This window comes from Myiozetetes cayanensis, unplaced genomic scaffold (assembly GCF_022539395.1).
Source record: "Myiozetetes cayanensis isolate MyiCay16 unplaced genomic scaffold, myiCay2020 scf13, whole genome shotgun sequence".
Taxonomy (NCBI): domain Eukaryota; kingdom Metazoa; phylum Chordata; class Aves; order Passeriformes; family Tyrannidae; genus Myiozetetes; species Myiozetetes cayanensis.
In genome coordinates this window covers 11,564,174-11,576,870 of record NW_026086937.1, presented here as the reverse complement: position 1 = coordinate 11,576,870, position 12,697 = coordinate 11,564,174, and the positions used below count along the sequence as shown (strand labels likewise).

At 42.0% G+C, this 12,697-nt stretch overlaps 1 protein-coding gene across 2 annotated transcripts in view; it reads right to left on the bottom strand.

The window, feature by feature from the left end:
* Positions 1–7,987: 7,987 nt before the first annotated feature.
* Positions 7,988–12,697, bottom strand: part of LOC126636111 (probable cation-transporting ATPase 13A4) — a 44,045-nt gene continuing 39,335 nt past the window's right edge. For both annotated transcript variants that reach the window (XM_050307996.1, XM_050307997.1), the window contains exons 28-30: positions 11,298–11,386; positions 9,357–9,437; positions 7,988–8,843 (exon numbers count right to left, since the gene is read on the bottom strand). In XM_050307996.1, the coding sequence (XP_050163953.1) occupies positions 8,622–8,843; positions 9,357–9,437; positions 11,298–11,386 (392 nt within the window). In that variant the 3' untranslated portion in view covers positions 7,988–8,621. The remainder of the gene's footprint in view (positions 8,844–9,356; positions 9,438–11,297; positions 11,387–12,697) is intronic.

Sequence of the window (12,697 nt, the reverse complement as noted above, 5' to 3'; positions counted from 1 at the left end):
AGGTTTGTTCTGGCACTTATTTGAGCAGATACTGCTTGCAAGGGTGCCTTGGTGGAAATCACTCTGGCACTGCTGTGAGCTGCCTGCCTGGTGGGCTCCAAGCCTGTTCAACATGCACATATTTGGTGGAGCTCCCTGAAGCACTGGAAGAGGGCCAAGAAGACATTGCACTGTGTACCTGTGATTGGTCCCACTGGAGGAATATTTTATTTGTTGATACTCATTAATTTCATCTCATTAATTTGCATCAGATAGTCATTTTCTCTCTGTCCTTTGAGGAGATATTGGGAATGTGATTCTTGTCCTCTTGCAATGAATTCCTTCTTTTATTTATTATGGCATGATTGTCTCTGTGGTGCTGAAGAATCTGATGTATTAACAACTACTAAGGAAACCTGGGAGTTGATATGGGGTGGATGACTTTTCCTGGCATCTGCAAAAGACTAACATTTTGAGCTTGATGTCACATGCAGTGCAGAGCTGAAGTCTCTTATTGTATTACAGTAATATGAATTAAATATTATAATTCTGAATATAGTCAACTTTAATGTTGACTTCCATTTGCCTTGAATTAGCAGCGACCTCTGTGGCTACCCCTGCCACAGCAGTGGCCAGGTCCCTTCCCCAGAGGGAAGGAGATGAGCAGGAAGCAGGGACACCCATTGCACTCTGCCTCCCCAAACACACCAAATGTCTCTTGAGTAAAAGGTTGAAGGAGAAAAGATGACAAGATAGTTAAATGTAGAGAACCAGAACCCCTCCAGGCTAGGGCATGGCAGAGAGAAGAGCAGCCCCTTTCCTTCTCATGTCTCCTCCCAGCCATGCTACGGTATGTTTCTCTGAACATTAAGTATGAGGAGCTTGGGTCAAATTTTGTTCCTGAACCAAGCTCATGCCTTGCAGCGGCTTGATGTTTAGGGCTAACACTGTCTTCTGTGCTCAACCACTGCCTACTTGAACTCAACTGAGGCAAGATCAGAATCCAAAAAAATAAAAAAATACATAATCAGTCTATTTGAGTATTTTCACTTTCTACTCCTGATAATACATTAATCCTACTTGTTTTTAATGTGGATAAGAAATGCACATTACACAGTGGCAGTTTTCAAAAGCCCAAGATAACTGTGAATTATTCAAACCACAGTTTTTCTACCTCCTTCTGCTAACTACTCTAGTAAATAGTAAACAACTTGTTATCAGAACAGTAGAGACATCTCCCTGTCAAAGAACATGCACAGGACCTTAGCATTTCCAACTCCAGTGCTGCACCTGGGCGCATCCCTTCATTCACAATGCAGCTTACATCAATCAGGACAGCATCACGGAGGAGAGAGAACTTTTTTCCATCTAAAAGAAACATGTCTCCAGGGACTAAACAACAAGATTCCACATTTTTGCAACCTCTAAAACAATTTAAAAAAATTACCTTTACTTGTGCACAGGTCTTGGGCAGTCAAATTAAGTTTCAAGGCACACACAACATCACTAATCTTCTACACTGCATTATTTAAAACCAGAGCTTCTTAGAAATAATACTGACTGAAAAACAGCAGCACAAAGATCAGCCCTTTAAATATCTCTCTCCAAGTGGTTGTCTTCAGTTTCATTTGCCTAGTGTCCATAAAACACTCCAACCAAGAAAACCTATGTAAGGCCTTTACATCTCCCATCACCCTAGTAACTGCTCTCCTCAGTGTCTTTTGGCAGGGAAAAGCAGCAGTAACCCCTATTTTATGGACAAGGAACTGAGACTGGCAAAGAAAGCACATACCTCAATGGGGTATGTCTAGACACCTTAAAAATCACTTACAAGCTTCTTGACAAGCCTGTGGAAGCAGCCTACAGCAGAGCTGGGAACCAGGTCTCAGAAGGCCAGACTTGTTACCTAGTTGCTTGTTAGTGAAATCAAATTTTCCAAGCTGTTCTAGACTTTTAACACAAATTACTGGGTTCACCTGTGTCATTACAGATACTGCAGATACAGGTACATCATTACTACACAACACAGTCTGTGCCTGCACCTTTTGCTGCCTTATCCACCTCATCTCCCTCTGCCCCACTCTTCCTTTACTGTGCAATTCCAGATACCTTTCAACATGTTAGTTGGTATACAGGCTGGTGAGGAAAATGAGATGCAGACAACTCACCTTTGCCCTTGATGCAGATGGTAATCTGAACTTTGTTATGCTCCTCAGAGTGGTTGTGCAGCTTGGTCATCTGCTGTAGATGGCAAAGCAATTGCAGTGTTGAGACACCAGGAGTCAAGTGAAGCAGGAAGTTACAATTCACTAACAGCACAGAAACTGAACTTCGCTGAGTTGTCCGGTGAGGTTTCGCATCACTTGTTAGAAGTCAGGACGTGAGTTCATTGAGTTAACGTAGAACAAGCTGCTGTGGGAGCATGAGCCTAATTTTCTGTTTGATTCCAGTTCACGCCACTGTATCTCCCTGGACCTTCAAAAGGCAATTCCTGCTTCAAGCCAGTGTCAGCTCCCTTAACTGTAGCATTGCTATCTGCAGTCCCTTAATAGAGGGCTTATTTGTGCTCAACAGTTTTACCCTCACTTGGAGAACATCAACAGGACAACCAAGTTATGAAAACTAACATCATAAAAATGCCATTGCAAGAAGAAATACAGAAATTCTAATTTAGCTGGATGTCTGTGCTTCGTCAGTTATTGCAATCTAATTCACACAATTAAATATCCTGAGATGAAGTCAGTTGTCATTGCAAGGTCATTAGAGAGAATGCTTTATCTTGATTTAAAAATTGCAATTGCAAAATGGTTGACATCAACACTCTGAGTACAAAGGTACACTTGCATCTCTGAGCACTCGATCAGCATGGGAGTGCCAGTTATCCTACAGAGGTTAGAGATACGAAAACATGATGTGCAGCCACCACACCTGTGCTGGTAAAAGTCCCAACTATTCACAAAGCCCTTGCCATGACCAGTGAGAGGCAGCAATATAAATGCTCCCAGACAGCATTTCACCTTCTCAAGGAACCTTTCAAAGGGCTGAATCTTGCCCTTTTCTAGTAATTCAGTGCAGGAACAATGATTTTGGCAGTGAGTTTGAAGGCAATGTGGACTGTGCCTGGCTCTGAAGCAGCATGGGATTATGACAAAGAGGTCAGTGAACCTCAGAGCTACCATTCCTTTACCCTCGCCACCACCTCTAATCACATCACACCATCTGCAGGAACTGCAGTTCTCAGTGCTGACCTCTAAGCCTTATCCTCAGTTCATTTTTGCTTTTATATTTTAACAATACAGAAGAACACAATATCTAAAATCCAGATCTGGGAGACTAAACTGTTACCTGCCAGATTCCTATCACTCCTTCCCATCTCTACTTTCATTCACATAGTTTCACTTTCTTTCCCCTATTATATCCTTTCTCTGTGTGACTTTTGCCTTCACTGGGTATTTTTAAAGTGAGTTCAGAAATTAAGGAAATGTTTTGCAAATTCTCAGTAAGAACATTCTGCAATGTCAACAAGGAAGGTCATCTAGCTGTGTGAGGATCATGGTTTTTTGCTGTCAAGACCTGTTACTTGCCAAACCTTAAGAGGACTAAATCCTCCTGAAACTATAGTAGGAGACAAACTCACTGATAAAGTACCCCTTCATAAAGTCCTACAAACCCCAGGTATCAGTATTTGGTCTTCTTTAATTCTTGGAATGTCAACACCCCCAGGTATGAGTCTTTTAACTCTCCTATAGAAATACATCTGTGGTAAGACAGCAGAATACACAGCAATTAAAAAATAACCAGAAAGAGCATATAAATAGCTACTTGTGTCCATGACAGGTGGAATTGCTGGCAGAGTTCAAGATGGGGGGCTGGCAGGCTACACCGCAGATTCACCTGAAACAGAGCAAGACCCGAAGGAGTTAACTCAGAATGCATACTTTGGGTAAAGAACTAAAGGAACCGGAATTCAAGGCTAGTGAAAGATAACACCTGGTCAAAGAATGCTAAAACACTAGCATTAAGTAAGAACACAGGGAAGTAAAGAACACCAAAAATGCTAACACACATACCTAAATAGACATAAGGAAGGGTTCCTTATGGAATAAGTGGCAAAACAGGGGCATGAATCCAAAATCTTGCAAAATTCATCATCAGGAAGACAGCCAACTAAGAAAGTTGAAAAGTTCAAAGCAAGGAAGACTTCTGGAATGGGACCCCCTAAGGATGAAGAAACAGGAACAACCCCCAAAATAGCATCCCAAAAGGACAACTCCGCCCAGACTCCGCCCAGGCTCCACCTGCTATGATTATTATAATGAAATGTTGCAATAATATGAATATGCATGTAAAAAATTATGTAATCTCTCACAAAACTGTATAAATACCTCACTTTACACTGATAACTTTGGGCTAGTTTTGTCCAGCGCAAGTTGGCTAGCCCCCAGCATTGCCTAAAATAAATATCTTTTGCTGCTTAAAGACTCAAAACTGTCTCTGAGCAGTTTTCAATGCACCTTTTCAGGCATCACACCCATCTCAGGGCATACACAGTTAAGCCAACAGAAATAATCAACAACATATTCAAGGTAGCCTCAGCTCAGCAACAGTATGAGGGTGAAGACTTAGAACACATAAATGGGATTTAAAATCTGCAGACTTGACTGGAACACGTCAGGGGATGGACATAACACATATCGGGAGAGACTGACGTGTGTGGGAACATTTCATTACAGCAACCAGGAGCCTTAAGAACCATTTAAAGGATTGGGGTTTTTCTCCAACCCTTTTCCATGGCTGTTTTAGAGCATTAATAGCCTACAGCTCTGAATTTGGCAGCTTACCCTTGTTAATAATCAGAAGCTGCTGCTAACCAATTCCTTTAAGCAACAACTATGCTGGAAACCAAAAGTCTGGCTTGAGGAACTGTAAGTCATGTGATTTCTCAGCACAGCCGTCTAACACAGCCGACCTTTAGAAGATCTCTAAATAATTCCTACTCAGGAGATAGTAACCAAAAGGGGGAGTGGGGGTGAGGGATGCAGAAGGGGATAGTGGGGAGAGAGCAGGGAACAGGAGGTAGGGAAGAATACTAAATTAGCATAAAAGTCTTTAAAACTTTGTTATTTAAGAAATTCACTATGAATATGATATTTATTTGGGAAAAGAAGAATTTTGAAGAAAAACTAATGGTCTGTGAAGCCAGCAGTAATCAGGCTTACACTACTGCTAAAATGACAGCTTAATTTCCTTGTGGTTCCATACTTTTAGCTACTCCGCATTGTGTCAGCCTTATAAAACCAGTCATCATTCACTTTAATGTGTTATGTTAAAATAGGCCACAAGCCCTGCTGATATCTGAGAACACAATTTTGGTTATTGTGGTACCTAACAAACAACAAAAGAATTAGATGAAGGTTTTTGAGAGATTTGCCCCCCACCTGACTTGTTTGAAGAAGTGACAGACTTTTCTGTAGAGCTAGTGGAACTAGAATAACCACTGGAAGTGCATTCTACATAAACATTGGGTCTGAAATGAATTATTCATCTGATAAATTTGGTTCCTCCATGAAAATTTTATACATTCTTCACCATTCAGTAGGACAGAGACAGACACTAAATCAGGGTGCCAGCCTTTGGACGCTGAAGTTATATCTGGACTGAAATACCACAAGCTTATGAGGAGCAGTCTGCCTCCAGGCACCACCATTACTGTTTCAAGCAGGAAGTTTCAGCCTTGGACGGAAGTGCAAGGTTCAAATTAAATAAACTTTTCAGAGTGCAACACTGGAGTTCTCTTCAAAACCACCTCCAGAGGGCACTGAAAGACTGGTAACATCAAATCCAAACAATTTCAGGAGCCCTGGAGCTTTTCACATATTTTGTAGGGTTTCAAACATGAAATACTTAAAGCTCAGACTCATAACAGCTTACAGTCCCAGCATTCATAGCTCTTTTCCCTTTTAAGGACATTCATGTAGCATCCATAGTCCACTAACTTGAACACAGATGACATGACAGTATCCTGCATGCAAAACCTCTGCTTACAGTCTGGCAGAAATTCATGTCCAGCATTTCTCTGTGCGAACTCAGCAAGTAACCATGCAAAACTGTTTCCCTTCTTATCCACAGGATGTTCCTGTGGATAAGAGGGGAAACAGTTATGGATTGTAGAGGAAGATCAGTCCCGCAGTGTGTCCCTATTTATGCAGGAAAAAATCTTGTATCTATATCATAGGAGAATAAAGTAATTAAAAATAGCAATTTTGCAAATGTTTTCCCCTGTTCTAAAGCACACTAATGCTTTACACTGCTGTTGAGGCCACAGGCAAGGCCAGGAGCAGCAGCATTTCTCTGGTGCTTTGTACTACCTTTGGACTACTAAATCAAGGCTATTAAAGAGGAATAAGTGTACCTTAGCTGTACCAATAAAATTCCTCTCAAGATCATTATCAAGAGCCTCCATGACAGGGCAGTTATGATGTGTCTGTGGTCAGTCCTAGCAGTTGCAAAAAGCATAAGCACTCCAAGCGTGTGTCGCTGCTCAGTCACAAGGTAAGATGTCCCTGTCCACAGCTGTTCTGTCAGAAATGAGGGCTAACAGCAGAGCCATTCAGTCTTTGAAACTACTGCTCTCCAAGAAGGAACACAGTCACCGTAAGGGAAATATTTAGCTCTTCTTAGTATGCAGCACCCTCTCAGCTTCATATTCTTCCCTGCAACCTTCTGCCAGGAATGTGTGGTGGCATAAACATAAATCACATGTCCAGTGTGCAATGCTACTGCAGATGTCCTATTGGACAACAATATGTGTCATAATGCAGCAACATATTTGCTGTGTGCAGGAGTCCATAAACAGGACACTGAATTTTGTCTCCTAGGAATAGTTACTGTAACCAAAAGAGAGAAAGGAAGAGTAACTCCACCAGCCTGCTCTTTCATACCACAAGGAGTAAGGAGAGCATCTAGCCTTCACTTTGCAGAGGATTTTGCTGTGAAATGGGAACTCATTAAGATTTTGGAGATACTTTCAGGAATAATTGTGAAACATTTCTGGTTTGTGTCAATATCTTTGTGGCAGGTATTTACCATTAGATAAACTAAGTTAGATAGGCAGATATTTACTCATTTGCTTATGTCAAACGTTCATAAGCAGGGAACAAATTGCTTTGAGTCTAATAAACATTTTACTGATGTTAAAATATTTTTGATTTGGATTTAGGGTTTTTTCTCTTTCTAGAAAAAAATTGTTTCTTACTTTTTGATTCAAGCTAGTTATTTTCAAACTCTGTTCTAGTACGCACATGTTGACTCAAAACAATTCAAAATCCCTTCTAATTTGCTCTTTGCTTTCCAGAGTTACTTTTTAAGTCTAAAAGACCAAAGGAATTTTTACTGTTATTCCCAACTTGCCCAATTCTCTGAGTTTCTGTGGCACTGCAGGAGTTCTTTAGCACCAAACAGTGGGAAAATGCAGTTCCCAGTAATAAAGTGCTCCTCAGGCCTACCCAGCACAAGGATGGGCAAGATCCAGCTGTGAAAAACTAACTGTGTAGTCACTTCAGAGGGGACAACTCCCCTGCATACCTTTTCCAAAGAAGGAAGTGTTCCTCCTGGTCTGAAGCCCTCTAGATTGATTATCTTGTTGCTTTACTCAGCTGGGGACCAAGATGGCAAAATGCAGTGAGCAGGAAGGCAGAGTAACATCAATGGGCTAAAAGAATATGTGCTGGTAGGTGCTGCCTTTTTTAAAGTAGGTTACACTTGCAGAAATATGCAGTGTTGTTGCATTTATGTGTAGCAGACAGAGCAGCAGAGTGAGTAAAAGTCACCATCAAAGATTCATAGGTGAGGAATACAAGCTGATGAATGAATTACATCTGCAATTATGATTGAAAAGCAGAGCCAAAACCTCAGATGGTTCCACTTAATAGCATGTCACAGAATTTAATAAAATTATTCTGAGACCTAGCTGGCTCTCCATCTTTATTTCAGGCCTTAGGTCCTAGGGGGTAATAACTCCTTCAATTTCAGTTTATTTTGGCATTGGTAAAGCAGGAGCTGATGCCTGGTAGCAGCCCAGCTCTGCAGCACCTGCCCTAGCAGAGGAAGTTCACACCACAAGGGCAGCATGTTTTTGAAAACCCTCAGAAGGAGATCACAGCTTGCAATTGTCACATTTCAGTGTATGCTTTTTAAACGAATATCCCAAACAAATACCTCTCTCCAAAAAGAATTGTTAAGTAATTAAATCATTCTGCTTTGCTGGTCAACAGATTTTTCACCCAGAAAATGCAAGTATCATAAGTCTTAAACCAAGAGGACAAACAGGTAGCAATGAGCTAGCAAGAGAGCTCTGCTTTGTTCTCAAAGAGAACACAGTGGTGCTGGGACTGAATGCTTCTAGAAAACTTTGTCTATTTGCAGCTCCTTCCAGCTCTGAAAGCCTTTCCAGAAGGGTTAAAATCTCCAACAAAAGACAGACACCTTTTCTGCTTCCAGTCAATTTAAAGCTAAGCAAGAGCTGATTAGCCCTAGAGCGGTGAAGCAGTGATGAGTCAGTTTTGCCTCTTTTTTAAGTCTCTCAGAGAGTCCTTTTCCAGCCACTTGCAATAGTCATGGACATGTGTCCACTGCAGTTTCCTTCAGAGTGAGTCCTCACTGCTGTCAAATGTTGGATTGCTATGGCCTCCCATATTTCCCTCTACTGTTATTGTCATAGAATCTGAGAAGAGGGTTTCATTCAGAGGTGGCCAGTCTGAGTCCTGCTCTAACACATGCTGCAGCCTCTTGTAGTGGCTCTTTGAGTGGTACCGGAAGGTCTTTTTCAGAAGCAGCCACAGGGGTCTGTTCTCAATGACAGCTTCCTGTAAAGGCAAAAGCAAGAGGAAGATTTTAGAGGATCTGGGCAGCAGTGTTCTCTTTTCATCCATGCTACACACACAGGGCAAACAGTGAAGACCTAGGTCTCCCACCCTGTCCAGCTCATCCACATGCCTTAAACAGGCTTTTACTGGCCACTTCGCACACCAGCTCCACCAGAGCTCTCCACCAGAAAACTGTGACCAGCTCCTTCTGGCAGTTTGCAGGATCAGAGTAGAAAACACCAAAGATTGCCCATATTTTCCTAGCCTGGGGCACAGCCTGATAGACTCTGCTCACCAGAGGAAAGAAAAGGTGGCCTGTCCTTGCATTCCCTTTCATCTCGTCATTCAGATGAGGCGCTTTGAGGAAGGGGAGTAAGGGTGAGGCAGCAGCAATTACTGCTGTTTTACTAGGTATTCCTAAAACTGGGCTGAGGAGGAGGCAGAAAGAGCGAGACCTGACCCTTTCACCTCTCCAATTGGTGCTGACCAGTTCATTCAAGGAGGCACACTCACCTCGACAAGGAAGGACACAGCAAGTGTGACTGCAAGCATTACCACCATGGAGATCCGCCACGTGGTAGGGGTGCAAACAAGCTGGGAAAAAAGTAGGAGCTGTTCAGGAACGTGTGCCCACAGTAGACACTGGTGGGTACTTATGTGATAGAACATGGAATTATTTAGGTTGCAAAAGACCCTTAAGGCCATCTAGTCCAATCATTAACCTGGCACTGTAAAGTGCAACATATCCCTAAGTGCCACAAGTATACTTCTTTTAAATACTTCCAGGGATAATGACTCAATCACTTCCCTGAGCAGTTTGTTCCAGTCTGTAACCTTTTCAGTTAAGATTTTTTTCTTAACCTGCAATCTAAACCTCCCTTGGCACAACCTGAGGCCATTTCCCCTCTACAACTTGTTACCTGGGGAAAAAAAAAAGTGACACCCACCTTGCTACAGCCTCCTGTCAGGTTGTTATAGAAAAAATTAAGGTTTACCCTGAGCCTCCTTTTCCCCAGACTAAACAAGCCCAGCTCCCTCAGCCACTCCTCACACAACTTGTGCTCCAGGCCCTTCACCAGCTTCATGTAATGAAAAGCCAGAATCCCACGCTGGCTGTACACTGTACACTATCTGATGAGCTAATATTGCTACTTGTCTTGAGGAATTATTGATAAAGATGCTTTTAAACCCATGATGGAGTAGAGAAAACAGAGAAAACTATACTGTACAACTGCAATAGAAAATCTACCTCTTTTCTTTCTAATATAAGAAATAGTTCAAAATCTGAGTATTTTCGCACCAAACCCAGTTCCAGCTTCCCACAGCTGGAAGCACAAGCTTTCTGGTTGTGGTTCATTTTCTTTTGGGGATAAAGCTCTGATCCAAATTTTTTATTAGCAGTTTCTTCAGGCCAGGCTATTGAAGAGTTTTTTATTGCCACTCCACCCTTTTCTCAGCAAATTCACTTTATTCCAGTGTATTCCCTCCAGACTGCCTGGGCTGGGAGTTTTGCAGTCCTCCCCAAAAGCATTTTAGCCCCTTACAGCTGCAGTGTTGACTATGTCCTGTGCCACCACCGTCCACAACGGGACTAAGACTTGCTTTAAAGTGCCATCTCGTGGCAGATTCTCTAACTGGGTCTGCCCACTGAGCCGCTGCTCTGGAAATAGTTACACGGTGAGACAGCTTTTGCTGGGCTGTTTGGCTTTTAAAATAGAGGCCCATACCCTTTGATTATGTTCCTTTTCCCGTGTTTCATTACTTCCATTTCTAAATCGACTTGCCAACTGTCATGCAAACATACAGGACTGGACATAGCACCCTGTTCAGTACTTGTTATTCAAAGCCACCACATGTCATCTTTGTGATTACAAATGTACAGAAAAAATAGCTGTGAGTTACTTTTGTTGTTTTGCTCCTGTCACACCTACAGCAAGACTGTGAGAGTGGCGCAGTGGAGGAGGTTAACATCTCCCAGTCTTGACATACTAGTTGTCATGTCCACTGACAACCCTGTCCTACAGCTGATGTAGATCTTGTCCTTCTCTCACATTTTCCTTAGGATGGATTTGTACAAGAATGTGTTGTACTTTAAATATGCAGAGCTAACCCCATTCTTGTCCTGGCTTCACAATTATCAAGCCACCAACAAACCAAGCATTGTAAGCTCAGTGATGCCATTTTCTATTGCATAGAAAATGTGCTGAAGCAATCCAAAGTACATGTGTAGCTGTCCAGCTGTCACAGTGCACAGATCTTAGTCTGGAGCCATCACATCTCCAGAAGGTTCTACAACACCTTCATCTAAAATCCATCTCTTTAAATTCGATTTGTCTTTAGAGGTGCCATGTATCCCTGGAAAACTCTGTGCCATTTGTTAAAGCAATCCCTCTGCACTTATGATAGGACTGGTAGTAGGAAGAAACTTTCCCCCTTCCTTAGAACAATACTCACATCCATCTTAGAGTAGAGATCATCAATATCAGCAAACATCAAGAAGAGGCAAATGCCCAGCTGCCCTATGAGCACCAGTATGAACACATCTGAAGGGACAATAACAAATAAAGCCACACGTTTGTGAGCAATCTCAGCTTCTTGCTTTATCATAGAAAATAGTAATAATTTTCTGTGTGACATAGTCATCAAAAGAATCCATGAGATAGGAAGGAACTTTCAGCAAAAGAAAAATGAACAGAGTAAAACCCCAGCTTTACTCAGTCATGTATCTACACATGAGGGGGGGATAAGCCTTGTAGCCACAGATTTAAAACACCAAATGGGTGTTTTTAACGTTTGATGTGACCTCTCACATCTGAGAAGCTTTACAGCCTTCCAGTGAGTCTCTCTCTGAGCTCAGTATCTCCTGTCATTCAGAAAAATGTGTAGACTCTTGTCTTGATCTTGTTAATATGGTTAGGGATTCTGTCCTCAATTTCAGTGATACTGAGACTTTGTTCTTGATCAGGATCTAAAGAGTCTAAATAATGGACAATCTATTGCTCTCTCAATCTGTGACCTGTAGGCAAAGCTTCCAATAATCAGTAAATTCATTTTCTCTTTAGCTGGCATGCACCAAATTTCACCTCCACCCACTCTTTTTTGTTTTGCCTTGTTCTGGGAGACTGATGACCCACTTTTCTCCTATCTGGGAGGAATGTCCCCTTCTCACTGTTACTATACCAAAACAGCAAAGCCATGAAACCTGCAGCATTAATGTAAATCTTTATAAAAATTAAAAAGCAACTGAAGAGAGCTTTGCCTGAGAGACTGTTGCCAGGATTTGTCCCACAAAGAAAAAGAACAACTCTTCCATGCCTAACTGAAACTTCTGGAACTACCTCATCTTCCTTTCACATGACAGTCTTTCAGATGCAGAAAAAACCCTATTAAACCTCACTACAGCCCATTCGAGTTTTTGCATCCTGTGATGTTTCCTCTTTGCAGAAATTACTGGTCTTAGAGTTAGCAAATGCTAAACATCTCTGGTTCTGAAATGGAAAATGGGACTCTGCAAACATGTAGATGTCATTGAAAGTTTTCTCCTGAGATGGGTCCAAAAGAATTCTCTGAATGTGAATTCACTCAAATACTGCTCAACCAGCATGCTCTGGGGAGAGAGGCATAGAGCTCTTCCAGAATTATTCTGAAGACTGAAATGAGACCGCCTAATCTCTCCTTGAGATGTCTTGTTTAGGCTGCCTTAAGTAACACGATGCTTCTGCCAGCAAACACCATTTTCCTGCTACTCCTTTTGTCTGTTTCAGAAATCCAAGTGCCAGGCCCAGGATTTTAGCATTACAGAAGAGAGCAGCTGGTCACTGGATGCCACTGGCATTAAAAAGGTACGTGAACAG